General features: G+C 49.9%; 2 protein-coding genes across 4 annotated transcripts in view; one reads left to right on the top strand and one right to left on the bottom strand.

Annotated features, from left to right (window-relative positions):
- Nucleotides 1-12,365, top strand: part of EFTUD2 (elongation factor Tu GTP binding domain containing 2) — a 44,681-nt gene extending 32,316 nt beyond the window's left edge. For 2 of the 3 annotated variants that reach the window (XM_025363803.1, XM_025363802.1), the window contains 14 exons: nt 378-505; nt 1,254-1,447; nt 3,642-3,753; nt 4,140-4,280; nt 5,330-5,431; nt 7,314-7,396; nt 8,189-8,275; nt 8,512-8,638; nt 8,838-8,925; nt 9,546-9,664; nt 9,791-9,885; nt 10,626-10,779; nt 11,369-11,476; nt 11,816-12,276. In XM_025363803.1, coding sequence (XP_025219588.1) covers nt 378-505; nt 1,254-1,447; nt 3,642-3,753; nt 4,140-4,280; nt 5,330-5,431; nt 7,314-7,396; nt 8,189-8,275; nt 8,512-8,638; nt 8,838-8,925; nt 9,546-9,664; nt 9,791-9,885; nt 10,626-10,779; nt 11,369-11,476; nt 11,816-11,911 — 1,634 coding nt within the window. In that variant the 3' untranslated portion in view covers nt 11,912-12,276. Of the gene's footprint in view, nt 1-377; nt 506-1,253; nt 1,448-3,641; nt 3,754-4,139; nt 4,281-5,329; nt 5,432-7,313; nt 7,397-8,188; nt 8,276-8,511; nt 8,639-8,837; nt 8,926-9,545; nt 9,665-9,790; nt 9,886-10,625; nt 10,780-11,368; nt 11,477-11,815 lie in introns of all 3 variants that reach the window. The other variant, XM_025363801.1, reaches the window with a different exon arrangement.
- Nucleotides 12,366-12,713: 348 nt separating this feature from the next.
- Nucleotides 12,714-16,561, bottom strand: HIGD1B (HIG1 hypoxia inducible domain family member 1B). Its single transcript, XM_025363817.1, has 4 exons — nt 16,488-16,561; nt 14,950-15,142; nt 13,819-13,953; nt 12,714-12,858 (listed from the first exon to the last, which is right to left on the bottom strand). The coding sequence occupies exons 2-4, from the start codon at nt 15,047-15,049 to the stop codon at nt 12,794-12,796; spliced, it is 300 nt and encodes a 99-aa protein (XP_025219602.1). The 5' UTR covers nt 15,050-15,142; nt 16,488-16,561; the 3' UTR covers nt 12,714-12,793.
- Nucleotides 16,562-17,607: the final 1,046 nt, after the last annotated feature.

Below are 17,607 nucleotides of genomic sequence, written 5' to 3'. Positions count from 1 at the left end.
CGGTGTTTCTCAATGGGAGTCAGGTCAGGAATTGTTTTAAGTAGGTGTTAGATGGGGTGCTTATTTTGTTCCATGTAAATGCGTATAGCCAATAAAAGTTCATAGATCGATGTACTTTAAACTTGCTGTCAGTGGAGTTTCAAGGAACCATGTACCACTGATACCTACTTCTTGCTCTTTTCCGGCATCAGGGTGACTCCAAATCTTTTAGCAGCACGTTCCCAGAAAGCAGGCTATCAACTTTGCCCCTAGAATCACAGTGCCAGAGCTTTTAGTCCCCGCACTTTGAGCTTTCTGACCATTGTGAATGGTTGAGTAACTCCTGCTCGTGCTCCCCGGGGGGCATGTAGTAATGGCTTTCTCTTTTCCATCCACAGGCTTTGTGGACATGTGTGTGCAGCATATCCCTTCTCCAAAGGTGGGCGCCAAGCCGAAGATTGAGCACACCTACACGGGCGGTGTGGACTCCGACCTCGGCGAGGCTATGAGTGACTGTGACCCTGATGTAAGGGCACGTGGCTCCCCGGTTCTCTGATTTTTTTTTTCCTTTCCTGTGTGGGGATACTGATTTCTGGTCACAGGAGTCATGCCCTCTTTGCCACCCTAGCCTCCCCATCCCCATGGGTACAGTCAGGCCTGAATGCAAAGCCTAATGTTGCCGCTGCTAGTGTCATGACCTTGCGAACATTACTCACATTTCCTGAGCCTCAAGGCCTTGGTCTATAACATGAGCATAATAAAATGTGAGCGGTTGTTATGAGATTTAAATAAGATTAAGGAAGTGTTACGATTGTGTTCAGCATGTTGCCTGGCAGATACTAAAGATTCAACAAATGGTAGCTAATCTTGTCAGTCCTGGCTTTTAAAAACATCTTTGCCAGCCATTTCTTAGGCTGTCTAGTTTCTCGTCATAAATACACAGCCAGTTGAGAATTGAGTTACATCTTAAGAGGAAATTTGGGACAGTAAGCAATCTTGTCAGTAGTGCCGGTCTGCCATCTTAAATCTGCGTCTCTTCCTCAATGCTCTTATCTTCCCAAAAAGAAAAAAGGAAGAGAATATTTTTGCTCTGCCATGTCTCCTATTCAGCCTCCTTAGAGGGATGGGGTACAACCTAGTTTGGAGATGAGATTACTTCATCTTTCTCTAGCTCCTCATAGAGCTCATGTCCTTGCTGTCAAGGAAGATGGTGGGGAGTAGTACTTCCCCGGAGGGTAGATGTGGTTGAAGCTGCACCCTGTCCCCTCTTCCAGGGCCCCCTGATGTGCCACACTACTAAGATGTACAGCACAGATGATGGAGTCCAATTTCATGCCTTTGGCCGGGTGCTGAGTGGCACCATTCATGCTGGGCAGCCTGTGAAGGTACTGGGGGAGAACTACACCCTGGAGGATGAGGAAGACTCCCAGATATGCACTGTGGGCCGCCTTTGGATCTCTGTGGCCAGGTACTGCCAACCAGAGCCCCAGGGGTATGCCTTGGTGTCTGTCCAGGGACTGCCCCCAAGGAGCTGGAAGGGGTGATCCTCCTTGGAAGTAGTTGCAAGTCTCTGTGCAAGAGGGGGTAAAGCGGCTCTCTATCTGCAGGGCTATTGACTTCTAGTTCTTCCTATCCAAGGTTTGTTGGGGCCAAAGGCAGCTACTGTTGGAATAGTGCCAGAAACTTTGCCTTTGCACTTTGGGTGGCTTGTGTGAACTTTTTTTTTTTAGCCCTATTTGTTTGTTTGTTTGTTTTGAGACAGGGTCTCACTCTGTTGCCTAGGCCAGAGTGCAGTGGCACAATCTCAGCTCACTATAGCCTCTGCCTCCTGGGCTCAAGCAGTCCTTCCACCTCAGCCTCCCAAGTAGCTGGAACTACAAGCACACACCACCACGTCTGGCTAATTTTTTAATTTTTTTGTAGAGACAACGTTTCACTATATTGCCCAGACTGGTCTCCAACTCCTGGGCTCAAGTGATCCTCCCACCACAGCCTCTCAAAGTGTTGGGATTACAGGTGTGAGCCACCACAGGCCGTCTTAAAGCCCTTTTGAAAGCATGAAGCTTGTATGAACTTTTGTAGCAAGATTTCCATTGTTACTCATTTTAACTCTCTTTCCATTTCCTTTCCTCTGTTCCTTAAGTCATAATCTTTGTGTTTCTTCCCAAAAGAAATTGTTTCCCAACCTCCACTGTCTATGCTTTGACCAAGAGAGAAGGATTCACTGGAAACCTTGTAGCATCCCAATCTGCAGAGTCACAAACTTAGCTTGGGCCTCTGGGCTACTTGGCAGTTTATGAGTTTGGCTTCCCAGTTGACAAGTTAAACGAAGACATTTGTGTTCCCTAAGGTGGCTACTCTACCTCAATGATGGCCCCTTTTGTCAAATCCACCCTAAATGCCAAAAGGCAGAATATTGAAGAGCTGGGAAAGTGGAAGTTTTCTGTGATGCTTTTTTTTTTTTTTTTTGAGACAGTCTCACTCTGTCGCCCAAGCTGGAGTGCAGTGGCTACGATCTCAGCTTACTGCAAGCTCCGCCTCCTGGGTTCACGCCATTCTCCTGGCTCAGCTTCCCATGTGACTGGGACTACAGGCACCCACCACCACACCCGGCTAATTTTTTTGTATTTTTAGTAGAGACCGGTTTCACCATATTCGCCAGGATGGTCTCGATCTCCTGGCCTTGTGATGCCTGCCTCAGCTTCCCAAAGTGCTGGGATTAAAGGCGTGAGCCACCGTGCCCGGCCTTTTTTTATTTTTTATTTTTCTTGCTCTGTCACCCAGGCTGAAGTGCAATGGCGTGATCTTGGCTCCCTGCAACCTCTGCCTGCCGGGTTCAAGCAATTCTCCTGCCTCAGCTTCCCAAGTAGCCAGGGTTATAGGTTTGCACCACCACGTCCACCTAATTTTTTGTATTTTTGGTTGAGATAGGTTTCACCATGTTGGCCAGGCTGGTCTCAAACTCCTGACCTCAGGTGATCCACCTGCCCGCCTCAGCCTCCCAAAGCACTGGGATTATAGGCATGAGCCACCACGCCTGGCCTTCTGTGATGCTTTTGCTAGCCCCTTACAGTGGACACCTTGGGCAGCAGCTTTTTACCATGAGCTTGCAGTTGGAGTAAGATTTTCCTGTTATGTCCTCACAGAAATACCTTGTACTTTTCTTTCGTAATACTCATCAGTTTGTAACCACATCCATGTGTGGATAATGATTGTTTACTGTATCTCTCCCCTGCTAGAATGTATCTGTTTTGCTCACCTCTGCTCTTGGCATGCAGCAAGTACTCAGTAAATTTTTGTGGAATAGGCCGGGTGTGGTGGCTTACACTTGTAATCCTAGCACTTTGGAAGGCTGAGGCAGGAGGATCGCTTGAGCTCAGGAGTTCAAGACCAGCCTAGACAACATGACAAAACCCCATCTCTACAAAAAATACAAAAATTAGTTGGGCATGGTAGCACGTGCCTGTAGTCCCAGCTACTTGGGGGGTGACGCAGAAGGATCACTGGAACCTTGGAAGTTTGAGGCTGCAGTGAGCCAAGATGGTGCCACTGCACTCCAGCCTGGTAACAAAGTGAGATCCTGTCTCAAAAAAAAAAAAAAAAAAATTAGGGAATGAATGCTCCGCTTAAGTTTCACTGCTGCTTATTGGATATTGCTTCAGGTACCACATCGAGGTGAACCGCGTTCCTGCTGGCAACTGGGTTTTGATTGAAGGTGTTGATCAACCAATTGTGAAAACAGCAACCATAACCGAACCCCGAGGCAATGAGGAGGTAGAGTTTCTGAAAAGACCAACTGGGTTGGCTTAAGCTAGATGGTCCCAGGGACACACATAGGCACAAACGGGACTAATCCAGAGTCATTGCCATGTCCTGGTTCCAGGCTTAGCCTTCTAGATATGAGCCTGCTGGATTCTCCCTATACTCAGCTCAGATGCGAGGAATTAGGACGGGTGCCTTTTATTCTTTTCCTCCTCTCTTTGTTCTGCCAGAATACCTGTGAAGAAATGGCCCTTCGGGTTACCCCCACTCAGCACGAGGCTCCTGGTTGGGGAATACATAGTCTGATCCTAAGCAAGTCCTCTTCTCCTCTCATACCTCTGCACTTTCTGTGCCTGCTCATGTCGGTTGCCCTCAATCCTTTGTGCTTTGGATCTCAGGCTCAGATTTTCCGGCCCTTGAAGTTCAATACCACATCTGTTATCAAGATTGCTGTGGAGCCAGTCAACCCCTCAGAGCTGCCCAAGATGCTTGATGGCCTGCGCAAGGTCAACAAGAGCTATCCATCCCTCACCACCAAGGTATGCCCATGACCTGCAGCAGCCCTCAAGCCCCACTGTCCCCAGCTGAATGGGCGGAGCTCCACGCCACTTCACATCCATCAGGTGTTCGTGATCTGCTGCTTCCAGCAACCCATGTCAGGAGCAATCCCAGCCCGTGGCTGTCATGTGAAGGCAGGACAAGACCTGTGTGTATGTGTGTGTGTGTCATAAAACAAGACCTGTGCAGGAGGGGGCAATTGGAGGGGTGTAGGACAAGGGTGTGTGTGTGTGTGTGTGTGTGTGTATGTATTTGTGTTCCCAGATGTCTTTAGCTGGAAAAAATATATTTCTTTTTTTTTTTTTTTTTTTTTTGAGACGGAGTCTCGCTGTGTCACCCAGGGTGGAGTGCGGTGGCCGGATCTCAGCTCACTGCAAGCTCCGCCTCCCGGGTTTTTACGCCATTCTCCTGCCTCAGCCTCCCGAGTAGCCGGGACTACAGGCGCCCGCCACCTCGCCCGGCTAGTTTTTTGTATTTTTTAGTAGAGACGGGGTTTCAGCGTGTTAGCCAGGATGGTCTCGATCTCCTGACCTCGTGATCCGCCCGTCTCGGCCTCCCAAAGTGCTGGGATTACAGGCTTGAGCCACCGCGCCCGGCCCAAAAATATATTTCTTAATGAGTATGCTTTGAATTGATTTTCTCGAGAAGAGAAGGAAAAGTGAGTTGTTACTCTGATCCTTGTACACTATGAGCCTGCCAGTGTACCTTTCCAGGTAGCAGGCCAGGAGGGCTAAAGGGCTAGTTTACGTCCATGGATGTACGGTAGAGTTTGACCTAAATCATTAAGATGGGAATTAAATCTTTGACTTCACACCTAGTAGCACCGTGCCGAGTGGTCCTGGTGTCTTGGGGACCCACTCATAGGCAGATGCTCCTCACTGAACCTTCTTGAAGAGACTGGAACAGATGCTAAATAGTAGCTGTTTCTGATAGGCACCTTCTTGTGGGCTCTGACCTTGATTTTGTTTGTATGTGTTTTTGCTGGCATAAGAGAATCCAGGCTGTGACTGCCAGGACTGTTGTGTTTCAGGTGGAGGAGTCTGGCGAGCATGTGATCCTGGGCACTGGGGAGCTCTACCTGGACTGTGTGATGCATGATTTGCGGAAGATGTACTCGGAGATAGACATCAAGGTACAGCAATATCTGGCCGGGAGCTGGGTTCACAGTCCAGACTTTGACAAGTGACCAAATCCTTGAATTCCTGGGAAGCTCCAAGGGAAAAGAGAGTACATGTGTTTGTGAAAACCATGATCTGTTGCTCCTTATATGGGAGGGTTTTTGAGAACTGATTTGCCCCCTTCTGCTGTGTCATACATTTAAAATCAAGGCACAGCCGTGCTTGGTGGCTCACTCCCAGCACTTTGGGAGGCCGAGGTGGGAGGATTGCTTGAAGCCAGGAATTCAAGACCAACCTGAGCAACAAAGTGAGACCTTGTCTCTACAAAAATTAAAATAAAAGAATTAGCCAGGCCGGGCATGGTGGTCCATGCCTGTAATCGCAACACTTTGGGAGACTGAGGTGGGAGGATTGCTTGAGCCCAATTTGAGACCAATCTGGGCAACATAATGAAACCTCGTCTCTGCAAACTGGCCGAGTGCAGTGGCATATACCTGTAGTCCAGCTACTCGGGGGCTTAGGTGGGAGGATCACCTGAGCCTAGAAGGTCGAGTTTGCAATGAACCATGATTATGCCATTGCTCTCCATCCTGAACCCAGGAGGTCATGGCTGCAATAAGCAATGATTGTGCCATTGCTCTCCTTTTTGAGGTGGAGTCATACCCTGTCTCAAAAAACTAAAAAATAAAAATTATATGTGGTGGCTTATACCTATAATCCCAGCTACTCCAGAGGCTGAAGCAGGAGGATTGCTTGAGCCCAGCAGTTCGAGGCTGCGGTAAGCTATGATCATGCCACTGCACTCTGGCATGGGTGACAGAGCAAGACCTTGTCTCAAAAAATAAATACATTGAAAAATAATAAAACAGGCCACGCATGGTGGCTCACGCCTGTAACCCCAACACTTTGAAAGGCCAATGTGGTTGGATTGCTTGAGGTCAGGAGTTCAAGACCAGCCTGACCAACATGGTGAAACCCCATCTCTACTAAAAATACAAAAATCAGCCCAACGTGGTGGTGGGCACCTGTAACCCCAGCTACTCGGGAGGCTGAGACAGGAGAATTGTTTGAAACCGGGTAGCAGAGGTTGCAGTGAGCCAAGATCGCACCATTACACCCCAGTCTGGGTGATAGGGCGAGACTCTGTCTCAAAAATAAAAGTTCCCAAGCCAAAGTTATTCTTGGTGCTTTGTTAGGGAAGTAATTGCACAATTAACCCATGGGTGGTGATTAGGTCTCAGAGTGGGTGGTTTCAAGGAGAGAGTGGGGACTGTCTCTCCCGGATTCTTTGTCAAGCCTTGATGTAGCCCCTCAAACCGTATATTGCTTGGCCTCTTTGTCCTAGTTGAGACGTATTTTCTCCAAGGCCCTGTGGAGACCCTCGGTACTCCTCTTAGACTCCTCTACTGATGTATCTAGGAAGCACTGGTGTCATAGAAAACACTAGGTTTCCTGGGCAGCAGACCATGTTGGGGCTTCAGGGCAGAGCTTCACTCAGACGCTGTGGGTTGAGAATGGCACGGGTGCACACCAGTGGGTCTCTAGCACCAGCTCTGTCAGACCCATGGGGGTTGTTCAGTGAATGGTGGTGGACGGCCAAACGGATGCTGAGAGCTATCTTGGAAGACTAGAATTAAGATAAGGCCCTAGTTTGATATCCCACTTATTCTTGGCTCAGGAATCTAATTTCTTTACTACAGTAAATTTTCTCGGGCTTTTTGGTGATGGTTTGGACAGCTCTTTTAACCTGCTGTTGTACTTGTCACTTGTGCTGATTAAGGCAGTTGGGATTTTCACAGAGGTAGTGTCAAGGGAGCTTCTGAATTCCCTTAGGTAAATGGTTGCCCTTCCAACAAAATTAGACCTCGCTTCAGTAATTTATTTTCTATTTCCCAGGTGGCTGACCCAGTTGTCACGTTTTGTGAGACGGTGGTGGAAACATCCTCCCTCAAGTGCTTTGCTGAAACTCCTAATAAGAAGTAAGCTGGGAGCACAGTGTCCCCGGGACTGCAGCCTCCGGGACACTCTCTCTCCTTTATCTTCCACCTCCACCCCCACCATGAGCACTGTGCACAGAGACCTCTACATCTCAGAATGGGGGGTGCTTACAATACTTGAGTTTCACTCCAGCCCTCTCAGCCCTTCTGCCTTTGAACGCAATGCCATGGGATTATTCACCTTGGATATTCCCAAGAGGAGTTTCATAACTGCCACTTCACCTCTATAAAATAACTATCTTAAAAGTTTACTCCAAACCTTACTCGCTTTTTGTTTTTTGGGTTTTTTTTTTTTGACACAGGCTGGAGTGCAGCCTCGACTTGCTGGGCTGAAGCAGTCCTCCCAAGCAGCTAGGACTGTGGGTACACACCATGCCATCTGTTAATTTTTTTATTTTTTGTTGTCCAGTCTGGTCTTGGACTCTTGGGCCCAAGTGTTCCCCCCACCTTGGCCTCCCAAAATGCCGGGATTACAGGCGTGAGCCACTACGCCCAGCTGTTTGTTTTTAAGAGGCAGTGTGTTGCTGTATCACCCAGATTGGAGTGCTGTGGTATGAGCCATAGCTCACTGCAGCCTCAAATTCCTGGGTTTAAGTGATCCTCCTGCCTTGGCCTCCCAAAGTGCTGGGATTATAGGTCTGAGCCACCACACTTGGCCCCCGTGGCTTTCACTGATATCACTTCCTCAACTGTCCATCTTGTTACCCTTTTCTTAGGAATGCCTCTTCTGCTGTTCTGTTAGCCGTCCTTACCACCCATTTCCATTCTGACCAGGAACAAGATCACCATGATTGCTGAGCCTCTTGAGAAGGGCCTGGCAGAGGACATAGAGAATGAGGTGGTCCAGATTACATGGAACAGGTGAGAAGAGGGCTCTGACACCAGGATCGAAAGGAGGCGGGGATGTCGCAGCTTACCTGCTGGGTCTCTAAGAGCACACATCTTTCTGGGAAGCATTTATGTCTTTGCCGTTGCTCTTGTTCTGGGCACAGTGGGTAGGATGAGGTGACTGTCTTCCAGGAAGGGAGGGTCTATGGCTCCAGGACCAGCAATCACAGAGCTGGCGGACAGCTCCATTGTCCCCCTCCTTTCCCCAGGAAGAAGCTGGGAGAGTTCTTCCAGACCAAATACGATTGGGATCTACTAGCTGCCCGTTCCATCTGGGCTTTTGGCCCTGATGCGACTGGCCCCAACATTCTGGTGGATGATACTCTGCCCTCTGAGGTACAGCAGAACTGATGGGAACCGGGTGGCAGTCTCTTACCTCTGGAGTGGAAGAAACTACAAAGTGTTCTTTTCCCAAAAGTATCTTGTGTCCTCTGATGAAGGACAGTATCCCCTTACAGGCACATCTATCTTCTCCCTCTAAACGCTTCAGCTGTTGCCAGGGTGACTGCTAAGGAGGCCTCATGTTTCTCTGTAGGTGGACAAGGCTCTTCTTGGCTCAGTGAAGGACAGCATCGTTCAAGGTTTCCAGTGGGGAACAAGGGAGGGCCCCCTCTGTGATGAATGTAAGTCCACCAGCACTCCCCCACCCCAGTCCTCGAGGGTCCTTGCAGCCAGGCATATGAGTGGGATGGGCTCACCATCTTTAGGACCCGGCAGGAGAAGCAGCTTGGGGTACACAGGACCATCCCGTGTCCTGGGCCAGCTTCTTCCCTTCTTCCTTATCCTGGTGGTGTAGCCTGGAAATTTAAGTCATTTCTAAACTGTCATTGGCTCCTCATTTCTGAGAAGGGTTTGGCCTTGGACATATTTGAGAAGAGATACCAAGAGGATGATGAGATTGGAGTGGTTAATAGACCTTGATTGGGCTTCGTGCACCAAATGTACAATTCTGGAATTCTACATCCACAAAAATGTAAATATGTGCAGAAGAAATAAATAAACTTCTAGGAAAGCTCTATGTCTGAGCATAGCCTGAAGCAAACACTAAGAACCTATGCTTAACTTCTGACCTCTGCCATGGGCCTTGCTTATTCAGTTAGAACGCCCACCTCCCATGTGATTTTTGTATCATGTCTTTCATAACTGCAAGACAGCTGCAGTGTTGCAGGAGACTGCTACTCCACCATGGCCCCATGACAGGCCCAGAACCTCTCCCCAGTCACTGCCTCCACCTCCTTTACAGTGATTCGGAACGTCAAGTTTAAGATCCTGGATGCAGTGGTTGCCCAGGAGCCCCTACACCGGGGCGGGGGCCAGATCATCCCCACAGCCAGGCGAGTCGTCTACTCTGCCTTCCTCATGGTAAGAGAATGGGGCTGTAGGAGACCATCTGCTTCGCTGAACTGTGGACTAAGTGAAGGAGCAAGTGGGACTATAGGCCCTCAGCCTTCCCTAAGCTGAGGGACCTTTCTTCTTGCTCTGCTGCAGGCTACTCCTCGTCTGATGGAGCCTTACTACTTTGTAGAGGTCCAGGCCCCTGCAGATTGCGTCTCTGCAGTTTATACTGTCCTGGCCAGGCGCAGGTGAGCAGCTCCAGCCCCAGGCATATTAGGAAGAGTGCTGAGAGCAAGAGCAGAACAAGAGTCACCTCGGCTCCTGCAGGGAGGAGAGGTTGGCCTCCCCTACCCTCCTCACTCTGGAAACCCTGTGAGCTGATTTTCCAGAAAGAAGTAGGAACAGAGGGAGGCAAGCCCCAGCTTTTCTGCAGATTAAAATTGGACATTTCTCCATCCTGGCTAACAAGGTGAAACCCCGTCTCTACTAAAAATACAAAAAATTAGCCGGGCGTGGTAGCAGGCACCTGTAGTCCCAGCTACTCAGGAGGCTGAGGCAGGAGAATGGCGTGAACCCGGGAGGCGGAGCTTGCAGTGAGCCAAGATGGCACCACTGCACTCTAGCCTGGGTGACAGTATGAGGCTCCATATCAAAAAAAAAAAAAAATAGACATTTCTTTGGGATCCCCTCCTCACAGAGCTGTTGGAGGAAGTGCTGAGGCAAGTCAATGATGGAAATGTCTTTGGGCTCTTGTCCCATCGCCGTCCCACTCCTGTCCTCTGCTCAGAGGTTGCTGCCACTTTGACTTCCACAGGGAATTATACTGAGAGCCCTGAGCCTTTTCTGCTTTCTGTAGAACATTCTTGGTTACTCTTTTTTTGATGGTAACTCTGGGGTGGAATGCATTTGGGAACAGCAAATGCTGGATTGCTTCTTGGCTTTTGGCCTGTGTGTGGCTAGAGACTCAGCCTTTGTTTTTCTCTCTCAGGGGTCACGTGACTCAGGATGCACCCATCCCAGGCTCCCCTCTGTACACCATCAAAGCTTTTATCCCAGCCATCGACTCTTTTGGCTTTGAGACTGATCTTCGGACTCACACCCAGGGACAAGCCTTTTCTCTGTCTGTCTTCCACCATTGGCAGGTGAGAAAACAATGCAAGCTGGCGGATTTGGCTTCCCACCTCTGCAAGCCTCATCCCCTCTGTCCTGATCCCCCTCCAAGCCTTAAGTGAGGTGTACAGCATCCTAGAGAAGAGTCCTCTTCTGGGTTGCATGTATTCAGGGCAACTTGAATCTGTGTCTCTCAGTTTAAAATAAAAAAGAATAGAAATAATAGGGCCGGCTGTGGTGGCTCACACCTATAATCCCAGCACTTTGGGAAGCCGAGGCGGGCAGGTCACCTGAGGTCAGGAGTTCAAGACCAGCTTGACCAACATGGAGAAACCCCATCTCTACTAAAAATACAAAATTAGCCGGGCGTGGTGGCGCATGCCTGTAATCCCAGCTGCTTGGAAGGCTGAGGCAGGAGAATCACTTGAACCCGGGAGGTGGAGGTTGCAGTGAGCCGAGATCATGCCATTGTACTCCAGTCTGGGAGACAAGCGAAACTCTGTCTCAAAATAATAATAATAATAAGTAATAAATTTTAAAATAAATAAGAAGAGTCCTGCTTCTGGGCCTGAATCTTCTGGGAATTCTGCCTGGGCCATCTGAAATTCCTTTGCCTTTTAGATTGTGCCTGGTGATCCTCTGGATAAGAGCATTGTCATCCGCCCCTTGGAGCCACAGCCGGCTCCTCATCTGGCCCGGGAATTCATGATCAAAACCCGCCGTAGGAAGGTATGTCTCCCTTGGGCCTGTTGCCATCCTTTAACCTCCTAGGACTCTCAGAAGCAGGATCTCCCTCTCTTTCTTTTGGCCCCTTTTCCTAAGGGACACTTTTCCAGTGTAGAGATATGATCTGTATACTCCTTAGACAACCAAACCTGGACCCCAGTCTCATTGGGAAAGGAGAGCCTTATCCTCCCATGTGATAGTACCCTAAAGGCAGGACTCCTGAAACACCACCACCTACATTCCAGCCACCACTAGCCTCCCCACTGAGCACAGGTCTTGGTTGGTCTCCCCGCTCAGTCTGCGACCACCTCAGGCTTTCTTGATTTGCCCTATTCCCTGCAGGGCCTCAGTGAAGATGTGAGCATCAGCAAATTCTTCGATGATCCTATGTTGCTGGAGCTTGCCAAACAGGATGTTGTGCTCAATTACCCCATGTGAGTGCACGGACTCCTGGGAGCTCCTGCTCCCTACAGTGGGCTACAACTCCTGTACTTGAAGCTGAGACCTCGTATGATGTTGACGTGGCCTTGGTGTTGTCAGAGTGTCTGGAAGCTGCTGCTGCCATCTTGAACAACTCACCAACCTCCAACCCAGAGCCCCAGTGAGAGAGGAGCATTTGGCCTCCTGCTTCCTTCTGTGGCCTCTGCCAGGCTCCTTTCCCAAGGGAAAGAGGAGCTTGGGCTCACAGAAAGAGAAAGGGATGAAACCCCAAGGGGCCCTATCTTTGGGATTTACATGGAATTTTATTTTCTACAAGTTTGACCTTAGCCGTGGTTTGCAAGTGAACAGAACATTCTGACCTCTGTCTTGCTCTGCTTCTTTCATCCCCGTCTCCCCTGCCCCTTCTGGTGCTGGTGCTTACATTCTGAATATATGTCATCTCCCAAGAGGCTTCACTGCCTCTGCTTCCAGCTGCATCCTCCTTCCTGCCTGGGTCCCCAGGGAAGCTGCCTGCCTTTTAATTCAGTGTTCCCATGAGCACCAAGGCCCCATTATTGCCCCCCTTGCTCCCACTCCGTGCTGCTTCTGGGTGGGACCTAAGATGGCTTGGGAGTTGTTGGGTTCTTGGGATCAGAGGTCTACCCCACCACCTCCTCAGGAAACTACTGCCTCCCCTAAGAATCTCCCTTGCCCTGGAGTAGGGGGCCAGAGCCCTTTGATTTCCAGACACTCCAGGTCCTCTCCCCAGCCACTGCCAATCCTTTACTCTATTCTCCCCCAGTGAAAAAGAGTCAGTTGATTTTCCTCAAAGCTACTTTATTAGGAACGTACTAGGGATTGATTTAGGGGAGTCGGACGGCCCCGGCTCCTATAGGAGTCCTACTTCTCTCCAGTATCCTGTGCCATCCTCTTGATGTAATCACTGTACGTTGTGTACACAGCACCTGTGTGAGGGAAAAGAAATAGTGCCCCTTGGCATCAAACCCTTTACCCATCCTCTGGCTCTCTCAGGTATCCCAGGGGTTCACCTCTAGCTACTCCCTTGAGAGTCCAGCTTCCTGCTCATCTTTCTGCCCCAGGTCCCAACAGCTGCTCCAAGCATCTGACCACACAGCCTGGGGAAACCACCCATCTGACAGTTCACAAAACACTTTCACATGTATTGTGTATCTGAGAAACCTTACAGCAGTCTGCGAGGTAGGCAAGCCAGGGGTGGTTATTGTCATATTACACATCAGGAAACTGAGGCTCAGTGGGAAAGATTTGTCCACTGTCACACAGGTAGCAAGTAGCTGGCTGCTTTTTAATGTCAAGAGGAAGAGAAATTCAACATATGTTCTGTTGCATGATTTTTCTCACCCCTAGGGCAAACTGTCATGAGACACTGTGCACTGTCCTCACAGGCCTGGGACAGGAGCCTAAACAGGGAAAATGGCTCAGTATAGGGGCTTCACCAAGGACGTGATGTGGATCCCAGAACAGGAACCTAAGTCACAGTCCTTTTTTTTAATTTATTTTTTTAATTTTTGAGACAGACTCTCACTCTGTCACCCAGGCTGGAGTGCAGTGGTGGATCTCTGCCCACTGCAGCCTCCACCTCCCAGGTTCAAGCAATTCTCCTGTCTCAGCCTCCCGAGTAGCTGGGACTACAGGCATCTGCCACTAACATGCCCAGCTAATTGTATTTTTAGTAGAGACCGGGTTTCACCATGTTGGCCAGGATGGTCTCGATCTCCAGACCTCATGATCTGCCCGCCTCAGCCTCCCAAAGTGTTGGGATTACAGGCATGAACCTCCACACGCAGCCAAGTCACAGTCCCTTTAACTGTTGGGACTTAAAGACCTACAGACTCTGCATAATTGGTTTTGCCCTCATTCTCCTGCGACCCCACAAAGCCACTCACCTAGCATGATTGCACCCACTGCACAGGCCTGCGCTGCCACTCGGGTGTGAATCAGGTGTATGGACATCTTGGTGGAACCACGAGACCTCAGCCGGTAAATCCTGTATGCTGCTACCACCAAGCAGCCTCCTAAGCCTGTGGGCAGAGAACACAGCCCCTGGGCCATGGCCACAATGCACAGCACTCCCCTGATGAGACATACCAGGCAGGCTGGGCACCTGGATAAACAGCTGCTTTTATGCAGCATCTGGTGGTTGGGGTTGCGGGGGACCTAGGGGGATCATTAGAATATTGAGTCATTGCCAGGGTGTGGTGGCTCATGCCTATAATCCCAGCACTTTTTTGAGACCAAGGCAGACAGCTCACCTGAGGTTGGGAATTAGAGACCAACCTGACCAACATGGAGAAACCCGGTCTCTACCAAAAATACAAAATTAGCCGGGTGTAGTGGTGCATGCCTGTAAATCCCAGCTACTCAGGAGGCTGATGCAGGAGAATCACTTGAACCCAGGAGGCGGAGGTTGTGGCGAGCTGAGATTGTGCCACTGCACTCCAGCTGGGGCAACAAGAGTGAAACTCCGTCTCAAAAAAAATAATAATATTGAGTTGTTGCCCTTCAATGGTGTTCTCAAAGTGGCTGCCTCCCTCCAGTGACGCCCCTCCCCCAAATACAAATAGCTGATCACCACCAGTGACGCCCCTCCCCCAAATACAAATAGCTGATCACCACGACACAGCCCCTGCCCACCAATTTGCTCCGCCCTGGGCCCTTCTCCAGCCACACTGCTGGCTCCCACCTCCTGGTACAGCTGTTTTCCTACTCTACCAGGTCCGTCAGGAAGGAAGCCCTGGGGGACCCCAAGGTGTTTCTCTGACCCTTCCCACTTTGTTGTTGGTGCTCCAGGTTCCTTGTATCCCATGTGCTCGGTTGGCCGCCACCTCCACCCGTCCAGACGTCCTCATTTCATTGTAAGGGTTTGCCCCTTGGCACCTTTGCTGTTGGTTCCCTTGTTCCGTGAGTAGGACCATTTGAGTTTTCTGACCTCTGCTTCATTCTCTTTGGAGGGTACCAGGAGACATGACTGCTCAGAGAAGGCCTCCTACTTGCACCCCATTCCTTTCTTCACTTACCTATAGGCACCAGGGGAGATTCCCGAGTCTTCCTCAGGAGCTTCTCAGACACACTGTCTTTGTCGTCAGGTGGTACCCACCAGCGTCTGTTAGCAGACATAATCCTGGACCTGGATGTAAGCAGCTGGGACTCCTAGGCTGCAGCCCGGTCCTAGAGAGAGGCACTCCATAATCAGAACTCTGATTCCTCAGTCTGGAGAGGAAAGGAAGGTTACCTGCTAAGACCCTCTCTCACCATGCCCTAACACAGCCTCTGCTTGAAAAGATGTCCCTCCCAGGTATCCCATCTCAGATGGTCGGGCCACTAGTGCCATTTCTCCATCTCCATTTCCTACCATCTGCCTCTTCCCCAGCTCGTTCTGACTTCACTGTTTTCTCAGCTTCCCCTTCCCCCATCTGCATCCCTATGGGTGTGATCCTTGGGCCAAGGAAAACAGCTGGAAAAATCCACAGATGGCGGTGGGAGAAACAGTCCTTGAGTGTTGCGGCCCCCGCTGGCCTTTGGTCTGTGATGGTTGCTCCTGTGGGAGCTACAGAGCAGGATCTGGCCCCAGGGAGCCAGAACCATCCTAGACCAGATAGTATCACAGCATTGGTTACCAAATTGCCAGAGATTATAATGATCGGACATTGATTTGCATGTAATTTAGAATATATTTTGCACGTGGTACTAAAGGAACACATTCTGGTTCCTGAGCTCCTCCCGTTTTTCCAGGTCCATCTCTTTCCAAACAGGTTCTTCACAATTACCAACTGGCTACTTTCATCCCTGGGCTGGAAACAGGGGTTCTGCCAATGGGATGCCTTCTGTTTTTTGTTTTTTGGTTTTTTTTTGAGACGGAGTCTCGCTCTGTAGCCCCAGCTGGAGTAGCCATCTCGGCTCACTGCAACCTCCACCTCCCTGTTCAAGCAGTTCCACCTCAGCCTCCTAAGTAGCTGGGATTACAGGTGTGCACCATGCCCAGGTAATTTTGTGTATTTTTTTAGTAGAGACAGGGTCTCACGCTGTTAGCCAGGCTGGTCTTGAACTCCAGACCTCTTGATCCGCCCACCTTGGCCTCCCAAAGTGCTGGGATTACAGGTATGAGCCACCATGCCCTGTCCAATGGGATGCCTTCTAAGCCTAACCATAGGACAAACTTTCTTTTATTTTTTTTTTTTTCTTTTTTTTCTTTTTTTTGAGGCAGGGTCTCACTTTGTCACTCAGGCTGGTGTGCTGTGGCAATCACTGCAAACTTGACCCTCCAGACTCAAGCAGTGCTTCCACCTCAGTGTCTCAAGTAGCTGGAACTACAGGTGCGTGCTACCATGCCCAACTAATTTTTGTATTTTTTATAGAGACAGTTTTGCCATGTTGCCCAGCCAGTCTTGAACTCCTGAGCTCAGATGATCTGCCCACCACGGCCTCCCAAAGTGCTGGGATTACAGGCATGAACCACTGTACCTGCCCTTGAGTCAGCTTCTATCCTAGTTATCCCTCCTTTCCTGGAGGAGCAAGGACTGGTGGCCCCCCAGGTCATTGGCATGCTGGTGCTTACCCTAGGAGATGGCTAGAACGAGGAGCACGAGCGGCCAGGCCACGGCTCAGCATCTGCTGTTTTGAACCGGCCAAAAGCTGAGATGGAGCTGCCACTATGGGGTCAGGGAAGCAGTGACTTGGGCTTTATGAAGACTTTGAAGTCAGGGATGGAGAGGGGAGGGGAAAGGACAGGGGATCGGTCTTAACCCCCAGTTCGCTGAGTCCCAAGTCAGAGCTCCAGGCGCTGCAAAGTAAGGAAAGACCAAATGGAGGGGGGCCCCTAACTGGATTCAGTCTTCTAATTCCCATGGAATTAAGTGTCTGGATCAGAGAGAGGCTTGATGTGGAGAATGGAGATGGAGATACAGGAACAAGGATGAGCAGAAAGCCTGGGTCCCCCAAGTTACACTCCTTCGGATACTCTTATGAACAATGTGGGATGTGAATAAAATACCCTAGTTGTGAGAGACAGGCTCTCTGGGCTGTCTTTTAGTTTGGGAATTTTTTTTTTTTTTCCCAAGACGGAGTCTTGCTCTGTCACCCAGGCTGGAGTGCAGTGGCACAATCTCAGCTCACTGCAACCTCCACCTCCTGGGTTCAAGCGATTCTCCTGCCTCAGCCTCCTGAGTAGCTGGGATTACAGGTGCACACCACCATACCCAGCTAATTTTTTTATTTTTAGTAGAGGTGGCGTTTCACCGTGTTGGCCGGGCTGGTCTCGAAATCCTGACCTCATGATCCACCCGCCTCACCTCCCAAAGTGCTGGGATTACAAGCATGAGCCACCACACCCAGCCAGTTTTTGGTGTTTTTTGTTTTGTTTTGTTTTTGAGATGGGGTCTCCCTCTGTCACCTAGGCTGTGTGATCTTGGCTCACTGCAGCCTCAAACTCCTAGGCTCAAGCAACCCTCCCAACTCAGCCTCCTAATTAGCTGGGACCACAGGCACATACCACCGCACTTGGCTCATTTTTATATTTTTGGTAGAGACAGAGTTTCACCATGTTACCCTGGCTGGTCTCAGAACTGACCTCCCAAAGTGCTGGGATTACAGATGGAAGCTACGGGGCCCAGCTTCCAGAACTCTTTATACTACCTATGAGGTGATGCTCACTCAGGTTGCAGGGATAACAGTGACCA

This window comes from Theropithecus gelada, chromosome 16 (assembly GCF_003255815.1).
Source record: "Theropithecus gelada isolate Dixy chromosome 16, Tgel_1.0, whole genome shotgun sequence".
Lineage (NCBI taxonomy): Eukaryota > Metazoa > Chordata > Mammalia > Primates > Cercopithecidae > Theropithecus > Theropithecus gelada.
Note: the sequence above shows the minus strand (reverse complement) of the source record. Positions and strands in the feature narration are given on the sequence as shown.